General features: G+C 38.0%; 1 protein-coding gene across 1 annotated transcript in view; it reads right to left on the reverse strand.

Annotated features, from left to right (window-relative positions):
- NCKAP5 (NCK associated protein 5) overlaps positions 1-21,340 on the reverse strand; it is a 342,982-nt gene that overhangs the window by 102,040 nt on the left and 219,602 nt on the right. The window contains exon 7 of the mRNA XM_056496731.1: positions 11,175-11,324. Within this exon, the coding sequence (XP_056352706.1) occupies positions 11,175-11,324 (150 nt within the window). The remainder of the gene's footprint in view (positions 1-11,174; positions 11,325-21,340) is intronic.

Genomic DNA, 21,340 nt, shown 5'->3' on the forward strand with positions numbered 1-21,340 from the left:
CTTAGACCACAGCTTTGGGAGAATGTGGCAAATCAGAAGTTCTTAACAAAACAAGGTTTGGCTGAAAATCAGTCTCATATGGCACATGCTTTAGGTCAAAGCTGATGGGATTCAGTGGTGCCCCAGTAAGAAGCTCAGGTGTGGAAAGCACAGCAGCAGCAGCCCAGCCCTAATCTGCAGAATGAGCCAAATTCACATCACAAATAATTAAACACAGCTCAAGTGCAGCCACTGGAACTGCACCCACCTTCAATGTCTAAATTTGACAGCTAAATATAAAAACATCAGTATCAAAGATGAGGAAATGTTGCTGTTATCTTATTCCAAGCTCCCATTCAAGAGCAGGATGAGTGATTAATCAATTGGCCTAAAGGGAAAATTCAGAGAAAAGAAAGATAAATCAATGTATGAAATACAGTGCAATGTCACATATACCTAGAGCTGATCACATTACTGCTCTGTCACATTGGCCTGCAATTTGGAAATATTCCTGCCTGGCAGATGTCACCAGTGAGGCAAATCACTTGCTCAAAAAGAGGAGAAATTCTCATCTCTTATTTCTATTCAATGCCTCTGTGAAAAATACAGCTTTTGCCTAATACTAGCAAAGTTCTTTTCTACAATGAACTAAGAATACCTATTTTTACTCCCCTAAATAGATAAAATTTTGAATAGTCACTCTGGGGTCACTGCAAAGGGCAAAATATTTGAGAATAAGAGTATAAGGACGACCATCACTGGAATGGAAAGAAACCTATATTGTGCCACAGCAAGAGGAGGAGGCAAAACTGTTTCCTTAAAAGTGAAGTTATGTCAACACTAACTGCAAAGATCTGAGCACTATCTGCAAAGATCTGCTAAATCTGGCTCAGGTTATGCTTTGTTGTACTGGGGCCAATACCCTGGTTCTCAAGAAGAGCTCATTAGCTGAAATGAAAGCAGCTACACTGCTTCTGCCACCTGAACTACTTTGCATGGCAGGGCATTATATAAAAAGATGCTGTTTATAAAGCTTGCAACAGAGCCTTTTTCTCTGTTTCACACCTCCTACCTTAACTGAATCAAATTTATCCATGTATGTGTGTAACAGTAATCTCTGCACAGCACTGGGGAGACACTACAATGCCTAACAAAATCCTTTTTATGAGATGCAGATCAGACTTAAGTTACAGAAAGAACATTCACTGTTATTTAATAAAGAGAATATTATAATGGCCATTATTGGTAACAGAAGCTAAACTATAATGACATCAAATAGGACTGAAGGAAATTACCAAGGAGGATGCAACAGACTTTTCTCTGACATGTCTAAGGTCAGAATAGGAAAACTCCATAAGGTTCAAAAGATGAAAAAGGAGAAGTTATTGGAGGAAGTTAAGGAGAAGCTTCAGCTGTTTCAGCCCCATGACCTCCTCACTGAGAAGCCTCCACTCATTTCCAGATCATCATTAACTGCTAAGAGAAATGCTGACCAAGTCTTGCAGCAGGACAGAATAGAAGAAAATGCTTTAACTTCTGTTTAAACACACAGCAGTCTCACATAATGCACCACCCTCACACCCATTTCTCAGCTGATCTGAAACTGCTGCTGCAATAACTTTACAGAGGATTTTGTCAAGCAAAGTGGCCAATGTATAAGTACCTAAAGTTTAATGAAAAGCTGAATGAGAAATGCAGGACTTACTTGCTTCCTCCATTTAAAATAACTTTTTCCTGATGAACTTAAACCTTAAGACCCAGAACACTTGAAATCAGAAGGGATTTTCTGGAGGAACAGAGCATTTGACTGAAGACAAGAAAGAAACCTGCAAGCTTATTAAAGGAAAACAGCTGTAATCACCAGTGGAGCACCTCTAAATAATTTCCTAGTACACACTACCCAGAAGAGGAACAGGAGCCCCCACGGATCACCAAGATGAATGAGCAGTGCCAGCACAGGTGATGGAAGGCCAGCAGGGATCCCAGGACTGCAGGAAGGGAGGAAGCTCTGCCCTCTAGATGGCATCGTGTGCCTGTAGATCCCAGCTGGAGCTGGGGAGCCCTGCCAGGCCAGGTGAGCACATCACCTGCACAGGAAACATGGAGCAGAGCAAGGGCAGGGGGAAACCCTGCTCTGGGTGGGAAGGTGAGAGCTGCACTCACTGAAGGGCAGAGCAGGGGCACAGACCCTGCTTGTTCCATGTGGGATGGAGAGGAATGGTGCTCAGCCTAAGGTGGAAAAAAATGGAAGATCTGACCTCATGTGGGGCACCTTAACTGGAAGGGGTGGGCAATATGTGAAAACATATAATAAAAACCAAACACAAATTTAAAAAAAGATTGTTTTTATGAATAAACAAAACTCTCCTTGACATTCAATAGCTTCTGAAAGAGACAACTGTACACCAAAATGTGCATGTAGCTATCCACATCCATGCACATGTGGCTATAATGCATCCATGTGTAGCTTTTTTGACTATACACTGGAATTTAACACTTACTTAGTGATAAATAGGTATCAACAGAACCATCAGCAAAGATCAGTTTCATGCATAATGGACCAATCCCAGACTATTCCACATTTGATTTATGTATCCTCTCTATATATTTAGAAGAAATCTTAAAATCTGTGCTTGTCACCATGACAGATTAAGCAGACTTAATCATTTGGGTATTTTCTGCTGTGGAGTATCAAATTATCTGCATAAGAAAGCCAGTGAATACCCAATTTCAAGAGTATGTTAATCATACGGATTTCATATGTGTAGTTGAGCATTTCCCAACACAGGAGCCAACCCTTAAAGGCTAGAATTCAGCACAGTGCCCATAATTTTAGTGTCTGAGTGTAAATATATCTGCCCAGAGCCCCTTCTATAATCTCCAACACTGTATTTCTACAAGATGAACAAAAAAGAAATCACTACCAAATTAAGAAAAAGTGCATCATGACAAGACATCAATACTGTTTCAGCATTTTCAAGGTTAGTAAGGAGAAATTAAAAGAGAAATTATTTTACTATGTTGTAAGTAAAGAGTTGTAAGGGATTCAGCTCTAACAGCTGAAGTAAATTAATTGGGATTTCCTATGCAGCCAGTGGAGAACGTCCATACAACACTAGGATTTTTAAAATAATATCAGTTTGAAATGAAGTGCAACTATTTATTTAGTTTATGAACTGTAGAACTGTCATTACTGTCAGCCAAATTGCGTGCATTAGTATGCAAATTAAAAATATTAAAATTCTCTGTCACACAGAAGCTTTCCTCTGAAACAAGTGCCACTGTGAGCAGTGAGCAGGCTCACAGAAAGGGCTGGGCAGAGCCAGGCCCAGGGTGCACAGCTGGGAGAAACTACTTAAAAAGCTCCTGAGTCTCACTCTCTGCAGTGATGGATGTGTGGGGATAAACACAGGCACCCAGATCTATAACACTGTGCTGGAAAATCTCATTCCAGTGCATGGGGAGAGCAGATTCTCAATTACCACACGCCTGATTGCTAAAAAAGGGAACTTACATTAACTGCTGGTTATCTGCAAGAAGGCACCACTCTTGCAAAGAAGGGCACTGAAAAACTGTCATTAGATTATAAAAGGCAGACAGAAATAGATTCCTTCACTTCAGCCTAGCAAGGACTGTCTGCAGAATACAGTTAACATTCATTACAATAGAGAAAATCTGACAGGTTTAATAAAACTGAGATGATTTTCCTTGACTTCTGTGACTTACCCTTTCTTCACCGACTACACCTATTCCTCAGATCCTTCTGGCACCAAATCATTATTCTTCTGGCCATATTCAATACTCTGAACTATTTAAAGACTGTTGTTATGTCAGCCAGCTAAGTACCACAGAGCTTTCTCTGTGGTAGACAGCTGTAAGAAAAGAGCCATTGGACTGGAACTCGGAAAATCCCAGAAAAAATTAATTTATGAGCTGCTTTTTACAAAAAATAGATGCAACTTCATTTGGTTGTGGTAAAATGAAAATTAAATGCTTATCTATATTCTCATTTTTTCAGTAAAATGTCCAGATCTGAATATATTTTTTTGAGGATTCTATAGTATGTCTGTAAATTTTTACAACTGCATGCTCCAAAACTTAGGAAAAAATCACCACTGTAGGTGAGCTAAAGGATATCTTAAACAGTACCCTGACTAAAATAGTAATGTGAAGGAAAAAAATTGCATATAAGACATATGCATATATTGCATTTTTTCCCACCTGTAAGATGTTGGATTCACTCTCCTGGAAAAGAGCATTTTATATCCTTTATTTCTGCCTTGAGAAGGAAGAAATGAGGAACAGCACAAGTTACTCACTCCTTTCCTATGTGCCTTGTACCTCACTGGGATACACTGATGTGTGTGATGAAGCCAGAAAGTAACTTTCACTAAAACCTGTTTCCTGCATGAGCAGGAAAAAATTGAGGAGAAAAATTCTTATACACAGCAAAATTCATGAGTACTTGATGGGGTATGACATGGTGATACACTTAAAACAATTAAATGCTGTTTTAAGACATGACAGAACAGGAATAAGAGTTGAAGCACACTCTGTTGAGCACTTGCTTGAATTAGCTAATTCCAGTACATTACTGCTTTGTGGGCATCTCAGAGTACTCAGCAGAGAGCTGATCTGGAAGCTTTTACCTTTTCAACATGTGCTAAAACCTCAGAAGCTCTGCATGTTGTGACCCAAAATATTTAAAACATTTAACTTCTGAACCACTGCCATGGTGTGCCATAGGAGATGCAATTTGATATTCTTTTATTTTCCCTTAGCCTCAATCAGAAAAGAAAATAATACTGTTTGTAACTCAGACTGAAATTCCCAAAAGGCACCACAGTTGATTTTAGAAAGCATTTTAAGTTTTCATTGAACTAAATAGTGAGAAAAATGCAGATAAGCATGTACCTCTTGGACCATGGAGACAATGCTTTAGTGTACAGTTATTTTTATCAAGGCACTCTCCCATTTCAGGAGATGTTTGGTGAGCAGTGGATCAGAAGTCTGCCTCTAATGATAGCAGGAAATGGTTACAGCAATGACAGAGTAAATCTGAGCAGCTCTTCTTACATCCAGTGGGCAGAGCTATTTTCAACACCCCTGCTGTAAATTCATATCCCTACCAGGTCATCTTTTTTCTACGCCAAAAGATAAATTGCCATGAATTTCAACTGGCTTAGGGAAAAAAAAATAAAAGGAGAGAGAAAAATAGAAAGATAAATATTTTACATGTCTGCAATAAATAAATCCTCTTTTAAATACTCAGCACTTACTAACTGAACTGAACTGTCTGCCCAGGAGAGGTTTCTATTTGTCCTCATCCATATGAGGATATAATTTCCAGTAACATCCCAACAGATAACTCTGTGCCAGCTATGGAGCTGCACACCCTCATGGGATGGCTGGAAAAGCCAGGGTGGAAGATGTGATCTGGCAGGAGGGGTACAAACATCTGGGAAGGATGTGCTCTTGACACTCCAGCTGGAGCAGGGGAGGACAGAGAGCAGGGGAAAAGCACCCCAAAGCACCCCAGGGCACAAAGGCAAGGAGAAACAGATAACAACCATGAGAATTGTTTCCCAAAAACCAACTGAACCTCTGAGGACTTACAGTGGTTGAGCTCAAGCACCAACAGGTTATAGAAAACATTCAGCTTGATATACTTGTTCAGTTTGAATTTAAAATTTACTCAGTTATTGGAAAGCTGAAACAGTTTGCCAATATTGCTATCTGGAAAGAGATGGGATAAACTGGGCTGTTTTTGAAACCAGTGATGCAATTCTGTGCTGATTCATTATCAGCCACTGTGTAAGTTTGGAAATAAGACTTTCCACCTTGTCTGATCCCTTGCTATAAAAAACAAAAGAGATCTTAGGCACAGCTCAGAAAACTAATTATAAAAATATCCTCCTGAAAAGATTTAAAAGTAAAATAATCCAATAATTAGAATTAAGTAGGTTGGTCTGTGGTGACAAATCAGCATAATCAATCTAGTTATGTGGATGGCCAAGGCATTGGGCTAAGAAGAGGTTTCTGGCTGAATCAGATTAAACACATGGGCTGGAGCAAGACTGGCTGCTACAAAATTTTTAGAATGTTGCTACAAAATACTTAAAAGCTTCATGATTTTTCTATGCATCTAAGTCAAGTGATTCACATTTCCTATACACCAGTGAATCAGCTGATTTTCAATAAACAAGAAGTCTTTCCTCACAGATATTTTCAGAAACTCGGGCTCTTTGCCTCTGCATATGGTGCATTTCTTTCCATGGAAAAGAAAATAATTATTAGATTTCTTACCATTTTACATTGCAGTACATGGAAAATCATTAAAATAAAGTGGAGAAAATAAAGAGCAAAATTAAAACCAGCAGCATCCCATTCAAAGTTACCTTCTCAATCTACCCAGAGGAATCATGTAGTCTTCTCATATTTCTTTTTTTATAGTTCATAGTTCATTGCTATCAGGTCTTTCTTCCTCTGCAGAGTAGTAAAAACATAATATGGGAAATACTTGACATACTTCCTCATTTGTTTAATGGTGATGATACAAGGGAAATTACTCCTCTAATATATTTGAACATTTAACTTATTATTCTGAGTGAGTTTTCTCCCAAAGCTCAATTTACTAAAACAAAACACATCTTTCTATGATAAGCTGCAAAGGGTAAGGGGGCAAAATTCTTTAATTAAAATCAGAGTGGTTTCATGACTCTACCCCAGCAGACACTGCTTCCACTGCAGCTCTGTGTGCTGAGACTTTCATTGAGTCTCACTCACCCACAAGCAATGAGATTTTCACACATGAATTAGGCTTTTCATTCAGTAACTTCAAGGTCACCATCTAATGCTACCCCACTGGTTTGCTGAAAAATGCAAGGTTGGGGTCAGCCCTCAATCAGTATCTTTGTGGCCAAAAGACTTTGTGTGTCCATTGCAGCTGGGGAAGAGGACACTGAGCAAACCAGAGGAACCTCCTCTTTGTTGCCCATGTTTATTTTATTTTGAATGCAGATATTGTGGTTTTTACAAGGTGTTAGCTGTGCACTGTCCCAGTCACTTCCTGAGCTGCCAAAAGCAAATACTTTCTGAGCAAGTTGCACTATTGCAGTTGCAAAGAAGGATGTCCAAAAGAGCTGGAACATTTCACAGAGTCAGACATGGTTAATTCATACTGAATTACCCTCCCTGCATAAATGTCTGTGCAAATGACAGAATTTAATAAGCCTTCAAAGCTGACACAGTATTTATCACTGATTAAATTTTTAAAATCAAAGTAACTATAGCTTTTACAGACATGTTTAGATTAAGACTGACATTAATGCTGTGTATCAGCTTAAATCACTTGCAATTATGCAGGTGCTTGGTGCTTGTATTTCAGTCATTTGAGGCTAAATTGGGGCAAAGAACCCACAGCTCCATAGTGGATAACAAAGCCTTGGGACATTCTTAAGGCCTTTACAGACATTGTTTGTCTAATATAGATTATTTTTAAAGCTTCCCTCTGTGGACTGTAAATGTGTAAATTGTTCTTGCTGGAAAAAAGAAATAGCAGACAATCTTGAAATGAAAATCCATATAACACCTAACATACCCAGGAGAGCAAATTAAGGCTTTGTGAAAAATCTCTAACTTGTAGGTATGTGACTTTGGAAATATAACATTATTGTTTTACTGTAATTGTGAAAATGGTGAAAAAATCTGGAATTGCTGTATGGGGATTGATGCATGTCCAGAATAAATTATACTTTTTGCATATTTCTGGCTATAATTTTAAAAAATTTCAATTCTTTTGGTGATGAAAGCAGAATTAAAAAAAGGAAATTCCATCATGGAGTTCATATGCTATTCACCATATTTCATTAACATTTCATTTTTTGCAGGACTTCAAATACAGAGAAGATATCAGAGAATGGTTTTTTTCTTTGTGAGAGCTAGAAGGCATTTGATCATAACTACTGAAGTAAATTAAATGGCATTTCAAGAGCAGCCAACTAAAAATGCTGAAGGCACAAAGAAATTTTGATATCCAGGAAATCACAATTAATTTCAGCTGTGTCAAATAGGACACAAGATGGTGTGAACCATTTTTTATTTGTCATCTGTTTCATTTGATTAGAAACGTATGGTATTTATCAGTCAGTAGAGTGGAAATAGAATTTGCTGTAAATGATAAAGGATGTAAAAAAAATTATAGGCAAAAGGAGCAATGGGAGAATGTGTAGATATCCCTTATCAAAGTATATGATAGCTTTCACTTGGGCTGACTACAAAGATACTTTATTATACTGATTTGTATTGAGTGAGAAAATTTCTAGGATAAACAGTAGTTAATAAAACATAAAAGGTATTGCTGAAATTTATTTGGTAATAGAATTGACAGCAAAAAAAAAAAAAGAAGACATTTTAAATACAACTCCCATGATATGGAAACCATTTAAAGAAAGTTTTCTGTGAAAATGAAGCCTTGCCCCTTTTCTCATTCTTAGATTTCCTGCTCCAGATCCAACTGACCAGGATAGCTACAGGTTTGATCCCATTCACAGAAACCCCTGAGGAAAACCACCTCCTACCTCACATCTACAACATCAGCAGTCCAGGAAGGGCAGAAACAATTTGGTGTATGTATGGAAACAGGAATTATTTGCCCATACAGACATTCCAAACAAAAGAAACTAAATAATCTGTTACATCTGTAACAGATCTAGTAAACATCTCTACTAAATAATCTGGACATGTACCTGGACATGTACCCATTTATCCCTGAGCTGGTGGACAGCCTTTCTCTTTTGGGACTTCATCCACAGCAAAATTACCTCAGATTTACCCAACTTTTTATGGCAGCTGCCCAGAGAAGGTATTAACCAGAACAAAAAATACCTGCTGGATGTAAACTTTTATAGAATAAAAACTTCACACCACTTGTGCAGGCTTTTAGATGTGCACTGTCAAATGAGTATAAATGTAAATTTATAATAAATGTGCCCATGTAGAGATTCTAAGAGAAGCTCACCCAAGCAACAGGACAATGAACACAGCTGAGGAAGAGGATGAAATAATTCTACAGTTCTAACAGACCAGCTTGTCTTATGCTACAGCTGAGTAGCAAACAAACTAATAGGAAGAGATATCAAAACTTTCCTACTAGTGATGAAATTAATGAAATTATATTAATAGGTATTAATGGATTAGGTCACACACTGACTGTTACCTTTAACAGCTTCTGTTTATTGGCAGTGTTCTGATTCTGGAGGGCACAGATGGAGGACCAACTCTAGTAAGCATTTTATTAGCCTTTCTGATTTGATTAATTCAGTAACATCTAATCATTTAAAGTAAGATTAAAGATCCTGACACCCACAGCACAAAAAACTAACAAACAGTAATTTTTTGTTCCTTTCTGGAGAGACTAATACAATATTTAGAATAATTAGTCTGAAAGTAGTAAAGATTTAGAACAGCTAATTGCATATAACTTTTTAAAAAGTCTCTTAATTAATAAACCATAAGAAACCTTGACACTACAATTTATATTCTTCAAGAGAAAAACACAGCAAAAATACATAATGTTAAACAACACACAGTTAACAACACTTTGTTTTGATTATATTGGATCACAATTAATGTTGGCCCTGGAGTTCATCTTTTTACTTTAATAGCTCCTTACACTATTTATGTAGATTAGTCCTCAACTATTGTCATTCTCTAATATGTGGTTTTGAACAAGCACTGCACAACACCAACACCAGTGAGGAGAAGCCTCCACAGCCCTTCCTGAGCCAGATCCTGCCTGTCCTCAGTGCCACATTTGATATCTGAATAATTTGGCACACCTGATAAAAGCTGTGGCATTACTGAACACCTCCCTACCAAGTGAGGACATAAAGAACTGCAAATGTCATGCAGACTGATGAAGAATGAGGCAAAGCAAACAGAAATCATTCATATTTTGGAAATTAAAGACCACAAGGAGCCTACAATCATTTTCCATCAACAGATAAAGAAAGACTATATTAAACTGTATATTTTTTTAGGGCTTTACTGTCTTAAAAACTTGGTAGCATGTGTTTCTTCTCCCCAGGGCAAAATTAGAGTTATTTAATATTACATGTGCTTATTTTACAGTCTAAGCCTTAAAGGAAAATTGCAGAGACTGCCTACACCTTTGAGATTTCAGATCCTGCATTTAGATCCAAACAGGATTGATTGTAACTGTTCACATTTTACTTTTAACAAAGTCCTCAATCAGAGTCCTCTATCAGAGTACAACTCAACTCAAAAATTATCATGTAGAAGTACCTTCACTTAAACAAAAATGCATAGGGCCAGTAATAAATCTGCTGTCTACCAACACCTTACACAGGCAAAATGTCACTCAGATCATTCTAAGACATTCATTTGCCCTCTCCTGCAATGTTGCATAGATGCTTGAACAGAAGAGAAGGGAAGAAACAATAGAAAAGTGAAAAATATGACTTTGTAGTAGTTAAAAATTAGATTAAAATATGCAGTCTTATTTTTTCATAGACATTGAAGCCCATGCATCTATCATGGAACATAGAATAAGTTCATGTATATTGTTGTTCAGGTTTTACCTGCACCTTGTCCATGGCTGCCTAAGAAAACTTTGAAAGTTTTCCTCCAGCTAGAAGCTACCACAAGGTGCACTATTTTGCAGATCCTAATTTTCCAGAAATGCACTCAAAATGTGGAGTGTGCAGTTCTCTGTGAGGTCTGCAAGGAAATAGATTTTCCACAGTCCAGCAGTAAAAAGGCCTGAGCTCTCCCAAGCAAGCAGCCCAGCAATTAAAAATTGAGCAATAAACTACACTGGAGCAAAACTAGTTTTATGACAGTTGTAAAACCACCTATATTAGTCTTGCAATATTAATAATTGAAACAAAACGAGTAAAACCAATTTTTCTTATTAAATGGTCTCAAAGGAATTAAAATAATGTATTAAGTTCCTTTTTAAGATATGTGATGCTCAGCATTAGAGAAGGACCTTTTAGTGGTTCTAAGCTTCTTGTTCATCCTTGGCAAATGAATTCTTAAAAAAATATCCCATAACATGAAATCAGGTGAACTGTGAAAGATTAGATTAATACTACAGGGTGATTCAGTGCCAATAAATGAATGAGGCAGGAGGAAGGGTGGACTTTAATGTGTGAAACTGTTGTGCTCCTTACCTCCAGAGCTTTCAAACGCTCCAAGAGCAATTTTGTTTTTTCCTTCTCCTCCTCAGTGCTGCTGCTTTCACTTCTTGAATCTTCATCTGCCAGAGTGTGAATTTTTTCCATGCCTTCTTTACATCTCCTACTGTCTTCTGACAGCTTTTCCTGAAATGATTTTTTTAAAATGTCATTACTCACATGTGCAAAGGCAGTTAACTATGCAAATATCTCCAATTCTCCCTTGTATATGAATGAAAAAAAAACAGAGGAAGTTGTTAGTGACATGATTAAAGTGCTAAATAAGTGCAGTCATGAAGGGTCTGTGACACATGCTGTGCCAATTCCACAAGTGCATTCACAACCTAACTGCTACATCTACTTCAGATTTTTAAAAAGCAGAACTCATAATTTCTTTAATAACTTCCATTTTCTTGTTTAGAAGTTGCAATGAACATTGAACAAATCAGCTTTCAAAGGTAGCATTTTGCCACTGAGAGATACAGCAGTTTATTGAGGAAAACCTAACTTATGTTCATGCCCAATGTATCTCACCTTTCTTCGTCTATAGCTAATATTTGAATTATTAAATAATGGGCTGAGAATCAAGCTGCTACCAGATAAATACTGATTTAAGCTTATAACTGGAGAAAATGAGACTGACAAAACTTTCAGAAGTGCCCCAGTCTATTTCCAGTCAGCCAGCCTGAGCTGTTCTCAGCTGCAGCTGCTGAGTGCACAGTTGCTGCTGAGTTTTACCAGAGGTCTGTAGAAATTATAGGATTGAAGAGTGAATCCTGCTAACCCCAACAATTATCTGTCCAAGCTCTCTGTCCACAGAGAGAGTGAGATAGACAAAGAAAACACCAAGGCTACAAGCAGGCAATGTAAAACATTGCCCAAAATGACAAGGCAAGCACAGGGGAAAGAAGAGCATTCCACAGATGTGGAGAGTGAACCATGATCAGAGCACAGCACAGGAGGGACAGCTCTACCTTGCAAACCACCTTCTCTAATTGCATGAGCAGATGCAGTCTGACAACTCATGAGCAGATTGAGAATGGAAAATGTGAGGTAAATCAACATTAAATACTGGGTGTCAAAACCAATCTAGAAAATTCCTTCAATGAGCATTTAGTCTTCTTCGTGTGCTTCTGATAATTATGTACAAAAGCTCAGACATTCCTGATCTTTGAGTTATCCCATCATTGAGATGCTTTCTCCATAACTACTATACAACATGCACTCTGTCAAAGCATAAAAGTGTGCATTTTCATGAAGAACTGATCCAGCTTGAATAACTGTGCAAAAATGTTTGACAGTTAATAGCAAGGCATTACCTTAACTAAATCCCATACAGGTAACCAAATTAAAAATCAGCAGTCTTGATTACATTTACAACAAAGTCTTTTTAAAATATTAACTAGCTTGGAAATTGACTATTACTATGTTAAAACCAATCAAGAATAAGTGTTATATGATATGGGCTTAATTACTGAACACCCTTACACGAACCATGAAGCAAAGATCTCATTCTGAGCCCCTAAACACAGATGTCAAAGAGCCATTCCATCAGGTTTTCAACATTACTGCTACCCTGATCACAAAAGAACCATAAATACAGTACTTGGGCTTTGTTTTTTCATGCTTGCTACTCACTGGTGCAACAATCAAGTATCTGTAAAAGAGCCATTAAACCATTTTTGCTTCAAGTTGCCCTGAGGAGTGCATTGAGATAAAACACTTCAATGAACTCAGGGGAAAGAAATGACAAAGGTATATCTCTGATGCAATTCAAATACAAACTATTATTTTTAGGAGGGAATGTGACATGAATTGGATGTTGTTAACAACAGAGGAAAGCATAAACATATGCATAGGGTCACCTTTCCTGCATAAGCTCAGGGCAGCAATTTCAAAGGACAGGTGGAAGAAAGCACAAGTTATGACATTTCATTACAGAAAGTAGAGTAATGCAGCTTCTCACAGAGTAAATCCCAGCCTGTTCTTCTTCTAATTGCAGAATTAGATGAGCTTTGCACACTAGTGGCATGATCAGGAACACACATCCTATTTTGCTCTGATGTACACTTGAATATCTCATGACACTTACTGCTGTTATCCCTGCCTGAGTGTTGAAGTACAGCTCACATAGTTCCAAAAGTAATTTACTACTGAGCAGCAATAAATGAGTTTCAGCATTTTAGCCATGGAAAAGGTACAGAACAGAAAAAAACTCTTCTAATCTTAGAAACTATGCTTAGACATGCCATGTGCTGTGGGCACTGCCCCATCACATGCACCAGTCCCACTTGGGTGATGTCCAGTGAGAGTACAGTAGAAAATCCACACTCCAGAAAGCAAATATTTATTTGTAAAGCTCCCTTTGTGCTAAAAGTCAAGTGCCTAGAGAAGGAGGATGAAAAAGGCTTTTGGAATGAGAGAAACCTCTTGAGTGTACAAAACCTGTTACTCTCAAAGGCAGCTGAGTGAAGGAAGGGGCAGAGAGGAAATGTGCATCTCCTGTGGGATGTTGGTCAAATCCTACAGAGGGCTCTGGAGTGAGAATGCTGAAGGCATCAAGCTATGGCTTAAAGCAGCTTACTCCTTTTTCCCTGGAGTCCTTCACTTCTTGTCTTATCTCAAATGAAGAGCATCTTTTGCCACTCCTGAGCACTCTCTGCTCATGCCCCACATTGCACAGTCACAGGCAGGCTGTGTTCAAACTGAACCACAAAATCCTCCCCAGGTCCAAAGTCCAGCAAAGGCAGAGATCCTGCTGATCAGTGCAGTTTAATTTCTGGGAAAAGGTAACAGGTGGAAATGCTATTCTGGAATTAAACCAGCTATTTAAAAAAAAAAAAAAAATTAAAAAAAAAAAGAAAAAGAAAGAAAAAGAAAAAAAGAAAGAAAACCAGCAATAACTTTGCTGTGGGTCTCCCCAGACCCATGAGTTTAGGATACATGCCTGTACCATGAGAGAATTCAAACACAGCAGCCTGATGAGAATTCTGCAGTAAAGGCTCATCTACTTCTCTAATGCTCTGTGTCAACAACAAGACAATAAAATATTAAAAATTTAAATCTTACTGAAACTAGGATTATGCTGTTCACTGTAGACCCATTCCCACAGAAATTAAAGAGAAACTTACAGCTGAGTCCCACATTGTGTAAGGTTCTCAGGCTGGTTTGAACTGCCATGGCTCTTCTGAAACCAGCAGGATTTTGCAAATCATAAATGACATCCTGCCCTGACCATGATTTCTAGGTATTCAGATTGGTCCATAAATCAAACAAGCAGTCCACTGAAGATGAACCCTTTGATGAAACACCATGGGCCCTGTGGCCAATGGAAAACAAGGAATGGGAAAAGTCCCTGCAGCCCAGGGATGGCAAGCTCTCCAGGATCAATGAAAAGATATAAATCACTAAAGACATTGATCTATGAAGCTGCACAATGCACTGGCCTGACTGAGACTTATCAGAAAGCTGGATTTCAGTTAGCTGACCTAGGAAAGAGCAGTATAATATCCCCTCTGTCCAGTAATAAATAAAGAACAATAAATTAGGAGAGCAGGAAATCCACCTGAAATTGCAAATGATAATTTACTGGAATCTGTGGAATGTAAAGCAAATTTTCTCTCTTCTCTCTTTCACCCACCTTTCAAAACACTGAACAAGAAAGTGTTTTCACTATTGATAAACAAGGAGCAACTACAGTGATAGAAAAGATCATAGAGAAGCTTTCAAAAGGTAAGAGAACAGACTTCCTATTTCAGAAATTGCCTCTTTCTTCATCCCAAGAAAGGCAAAAGGCTGTTAACCCTTACAATTAGTCATTGGGATGTCTTTCCTCTAAGAACTGTCACCTTTCAGGGAAGAGAAAAGTGTCCCAGGGATACTTAACAGCTATTTCTTAACCATTATTTCAGAAATTACATTACTTTAGAAGTTTGGTAGTATCAGTCGTCTGTCCTTTGCCCTTTCTTCTTTCTAGGAATGACACCACACATACACACATGGAAAAGGAGAGGAAAAAAGAGAGCTCACTTCAAAATATTTCAATTTGCAGCTGTAAAATTTCAAACCAAGAAGAGTGAATGACAGAAGACACAAAGAAAAAAAAGTAGTTGGCATAGATTATTTTAGAATTTTGATTTTACAGTGGAAATTATGATTAGGCACTGGCCAAGTGGCTATAATAAAAGCACAATCTAATACTGATATCCCTGGATCTGGGATATAGAGCACTGAATACAAACAAGCACTCCTTCACAAGCAGGTGACAAAAATCAGATTGAAACAACTAAGAATTAAAAAAGATCAACATTGTTGAAATGCTATTTTGCCCAATAAGGATGACATTAATTGCTTATCTGGAAAGTGATAAGTAATAATTAGAGATTATATTTTTGCTTAGACCATTTTCATGGGATAAACACAAGTCCTTCAGAGAAGTGAAGTTTTTCAGATGCAATGCTGTAAGGATCCCCCAGACACAAAAGATCTCTATTTCAATTTTGGGTGTCAGATCGTGATGCCTGAGTGGGATCTTCTTTTCTGAATTATTTTAATTCTTCAACTTCTGAAATTTGAGACAAAGGTTTTACAATGCTAACAAATTCAAATTCTTATGAGAGTCATGCCTGCAATTTTCCAAAACCACTTTAATCACACATTAATCAACCAAAAATAAAATATATGTAGGATATATAATTAAACAGTGCTTGAGATTGTTCATAACCACTTAACTGAGGAAAAAAATGAAAAAGATTCACAATGTAGCTATTAATTGTTCCTATAGAGAGGGAGAGGTAACAGGCATCCAAGAATCCAAACTGTGCTGATAACTCAGCACCTCAAAACACTTTGTGCTTTCAGTGGTGTGTCCAGAGCTTCCAGAGGACTTTCTAAATAAGTTACTCACTGAACAGTTATCTTAGATTTCAGTGCACTACCTACACTTCTAACACTCTTTCTATAATCCAGGCAGACTCTTCCTCCAAACCCAAACTGCAATTTACAGATCCATACACAGAATTGTTTATGTTTGCACTGCTTTTGGCTGGGGAAGAGTTATTTCTCCTCACAGTAGCTGCTATGTGTTTTGGATTTGTGCTGCAAACAGTGTTGACAGCACCAAGATATTTCATTGCTGCTGAGCAGTGCCTGCATGGACCCAAAGCCTTTTGTGCTCCTCTCCCCATCAATGGGGCTGGGGGGGCTCAGGGAGCTGGGAGGGGACACAGCAGGGACAGCTGGCCCCAAGTGACCCAAGGGATGGCCCAGAACATTTGGCATCCTGCTCAGCAGTACAGAGGGGGGAGGCTGGCAGGGTCCACTGCTCAGGGACTGGCTGGACATCAGGCAGTGGGGAGTGAGCATTGTTTACATTTGCATCCCTTCTCTTTCTTGAGATTTGTTATTTTCCTTTCCATTACAATTTGTTGTTGTTGTTTTGTTATAACATTTTGATTGCTAAACTATTATTTCCACAACCCTTGAGCTGTCTCACTTTTACCCCCCTGATTCTCCTCTGCACATCCTGCTGGAGAGGGGAGTGGGGCTTGGTTGCCAGCTGCAGTCAGACCACACCAGTGTATTTATAAATTGTGAATGCTCTTCCTTGCAAGACCATTCTACAATCTTGCATTCTTAGAGGATGTCTTTTCCAGTGAAGACCTCCTAGTGTTCAACACTATTCACTGTGAACACTATGAAATGAGAATTTCTAGACTGTTGATGAAGATAAAAACTGTAGTTGAGGTTTTATGTGTACTTTCATTAAAAAAAACAGCCTCAAGCTATGCACAAACAGCTCAGTCTGACTGCACAAGCTGAAAAAAGGCAGAAATTGCTCTAGGCACTACAAACTTAACATTCCAGTAAGTTTAATTTTGTTTTCCAGTGTCACCTTGCTCCTCTTTCTCCACCATGACCTCTTTTTCCTAAATATAGCCTTTGAAAATTTGCAGTATCTTCTGATATATTTTATAACCAATTTCATTTAGCAAAATCTGAGATGTGCAAAAGACACAGATGTTAAGTCTAATGTGAAGTAACTGAGTCCTGTACAATTCTCAGTACAGGAGTAACCACTGACATCTCTGTGATCTGAATATGTCTTTTCCATATGCAACTTTTAAAACATAATTTTACTTTATTTCTTAATGTGAATCCAATTAAACACAATAACCTAGGCCTAAAAAAAATCCACAAACCAAGTCATAATTGAGCAAACAAGTTATAATATGTGTATAAAAAGTTATATGCAACCAAAATTCTTTGCAGTTGAAATTATTGTTGAGTACAAGGCTGCAAATATATATACCTTCCCTGCTTTTATCTATGTTTTCAGCTGCTCTCTCTTACTTTCTTTTCTCCCAGTGGAAGGAAAGACTAAATTATAGCTTTGCTTTAGACAGCACATCAGTAAGTGTAATAATAATATATTTTTGTTTAGCTAACAGCTTTTGTTCAGAACAAGCTGACCAAAATTGAAGGAAAACAAAGGAAAGCAACATATCACGAAAGTTTACAGAAACATCCCAAATTGTTCATGATTTAACATTACCCTTGTCAGAAAAACATATTAGATTCTTCTTTTTCATCTGTGGATTTCACTTACAAAGTAAGCAGAGCGAGCAGCAGCGTTCCCCAGATTAAACACTGGTGATGGATAAGAGGCCCAAGTACATCCTTTATGTTCCTGATATGTGCTTCCCTCCACCCTGTATCAATCTAAATGCACTCCACATTATTCTCCACTCACAACACTCCTCACCAGCCAAGCTATCATCCCAGCTGAGCAGCTCTGCAGGAGCATTAATAAATTTCCCAATGATGCTTTTATTGGCTGTTCCATGCATCAAAAACATTTATTTCTTCTGAAAAAAGTTCAGCTCAGAAAGGGGTGTAAGAGCAGAAAACCTTCAGAGTGCACTTGAGGATGGAGTGTGCTCCTCAGAGCAGCCAGAGGTGAGTGAGTGGATGTTGTGATTAGCAGAGCACTGTCTGGCAGTGCCAGAGCCAGAATCACACCCTGGCCATTGGCCAGGCCAGTGCCAGGCTCAGCAGTGGCAGGGCAGTGCCCAGGAGCTCACTGTGCCCTCCTTCCTTCTCAAAAGGAAAAGCCTCAGTCACACTGATTAGCAAAGTTACCAGCAGGAAAAAAGAACTGCTCTAAGAAGCTGTTCCTTCCTCATATCTGTATATAAGGTAATAGGAGAACAATGTTCAGTGTGATTTCTCATGGAGGTATTCACTTTGAAATTGGTTCATTATAGTACCATACTTAAAGTAATAATCTTTCCTTCCAGGAAACCTGTATGTAGCATTTAAACTTTTGTGAAGAGGTTTGTAGGTATTATACTAACTTGGCTAAAGTTACAGTATTAAAATGCCTTCCTTTGACTGAAGTAGAAATAAGCCAAACTACTCTGAAATTCAAATTCATTAAATTTTATGTAACAGCAATTAAGGCAAAAAAAATACTCTGGATTTAAGAAATAAGCCAATTTTCTTTCCACATTATTTTGGAATGAGATCAGTGTATTAACTGACTAGTTCTCACCATAAGCACAATTGCAGAAGCTGACCTGAGAAGTTACCTGTGGGATTAGGAAGAAAAAACACTAGTGTATTATTCCATTACCAGGTAATTTTTTTGTAAGTGCTAGGGAATGATTTCATGTCTCCCAGCCTTAGAGGAAAACCTCTAAAAGAAGATCAGAATTGATCTTCATGCAAAAATAAAATGCAGGAATAATCATTCAATATTAGATCAAAACCTCAACTTTTCAAATACATTATTGTAATTCAGATTAACTACCTTAACTTTTCCTGATCAGAAGAGCACTCTCTTTCCAAAATAAACTTACTGGTGTACTGCTAAATGAGTTCTTTTGTTAAAATAATTTTCAAAGACAGAGTTATTGTGAATTCAGCATAATAATCTCCCTCCCCATTTTTTTTTTTTTTCCTCAGAAAGTAAGCAAAACTTTAGATTTTTTTCAACTTTTAATAAATAACTAATAACTATCATTGCTTTCTGCTGGTTTGAAAATATCAAGGAAATAACATCAAAATTCAGAATGAACAGTATCTTTTATGGAGATGGGGAAGTAGGGGGAGAGCAATACACTTGATCATATATAAGTTCATTTGTTTGAGGAAAGTGAAACATTCGTGTTCAGGCAATGGATGACTCTTGTGGATTCATTCCCAAAGTCAGAACCAGAAGAAAGATACAGCACAAGATAGAAACATTATATAGAAGAGGAAAATGTAAGCTAGAATTTCAGTCAGCATAATACAATATAGTACCATCAAATATGTCAATCTTTACCTCTTGATACTGTAGATATCTAGAGGATGTGTGATGGATAAAAGTGGAAGTATAATGGCACCTGCACACTGTGAAAACTAGATCTAGATCTGGAGACCTCATCTATCCTTCTGCAAACTTAGCACTTCAAGGACTGGCACTACATCCTCAAAGCAAACCTCTGATGGCAGGAAAGGTGGTCAGAGTCAGCCAAAAACTGTGGGTGACTGGATATAACCAAAGATCATGCAAATATGTGGAGAACTCTTGTGTAGATACAGGACATCCTTGTTTTGCTTCCTCTTAATTTGGTAGTTCTTTGTTTTGAGATGTAGCCAAGGCCAGGTTGGAACAGCCTTGAACAGTGGAAGATGTTCCTGCCCATGGCAGGGGCTGGAATGAGATGAACTTTCCAACACAAAAAATGCTGTGACCTCATGAGTGTGGGAAGGAGAAAACAGCTTGTTTTCTGACAAACAGGCACACTAATGGCACATTTCACTTATGAGGCTTTGCTGTGTTAAACACAACTCCATTGCTGTGCTTTGCTATCACAACCAACCAAAAAAGGAAAACTCTTTGCAACAAAACTGAAATTTTGAACAGTATCCCAGGAGCAGCATCACCTTCTCTTGGGGGCAGAGAATCCAACCTCATTTTTGTTAAATATTTATCAAAATCTTTGCATAGTGATAAAAATCTACAAAAAACCATAAGGTGTTAAATTGTTACTGAGCTAGCCCTGGATTTCTCTGCATGAAAAAGCAGTCCAACAGCAAATGCTTGTGTCCTTGACATCCCAGGATTTCCAACAGAGCTCCCAAGGGTGTGGATGCCTCCTCCCTGCCCTTCTCTGTGAGACACAAACCTGCTAATATTTGCCTACTAATGTACTCCTTAGTAGCTTAGGAGGCTTGGTTCTTGCAGTCCCCTGTGGGCACTTCCACTCCAGAGACAGATGTTCAAGGATATATATTCCCTTTCTGCAATAGAAGTTAGCACTAAAAATCCTGTGTGGATTTTAGCTAGGGAATTCAACTTGTGCCTTTTTTTCAATTCATGGCCATGCCCCATCTATAAAATGTTACATATCAATGGCCTGAACAATAAGATTGTATAATTTGGTGTTAAGATAAAATTATATTGCCAATAGTTACAGTTTTTCTTCTCATGAAGGAGCTGTTGACACCAACGGCTGTGCAAATTAGAAGTGACAGCCACAACAACTGTTCCACATTTGAGTAACACAAAAGCTTGCAGACAAAAAATTGGGTTGATGTGGTCAATAATGCCACCTGAAATGTGCCTGTATCACTTGTGCATGTTTTTACCTCCCCAGTGTGACTGTACCACGTCTGTCCTGAACTTCAGTGCTCACATGGACAATTTCAGAACTACAGGAAGTTGTGAACTTTCAAAAAATTATCTTCCTCATCTCTTTTGACCACTGTTCACTGACAGTCAGTGGTAAAGTCAAAATGATTTAAACATTTCTGAGAGATCTATAATCAGGTAAAACTCTACTTAGCATTGTGGTCAAACAGGAAAGTTTTTTGATATCCAAATCTCAAGGGCAAACTCAGGAAGGAAAGGCTGTGGAGTGCTTGCTCCAAAGTCTGGGGTTCAAGATCTGCACACAATTATTCCTGGGGAATACTCAAGCTCTTGGTTTGGCTTTTCATGATCTAATTTTTAGGTGGTCAATGTCTCTTGGAAACATCATAAAGCTAATACATACTAGAGTATTTTAGTCAAATAAACTTTAAAGTAAGAAATATGATGGTTAAGGCTATTCAAATAACATGCATTCTTCCCTACATTTATGCAAGCATTCATTAGAAATTTTCCTTTTATTATT

Source organism: Oenanthe melanoleuca, chromosome 7 (assembly GCF_029582105.1).
Source record: "Oenanthe melanoleuca isolate GR-GAL-2019-014 chromosome 7, OMel1.0, whole genome shotgun sequence".
NCBI classification, from domain to species: Eukaryota; Metazoa; Chordata; class Aves; order Passeriformes; family Muscicapidae; genus Oenanthe; species Oenanthe melanoleuca.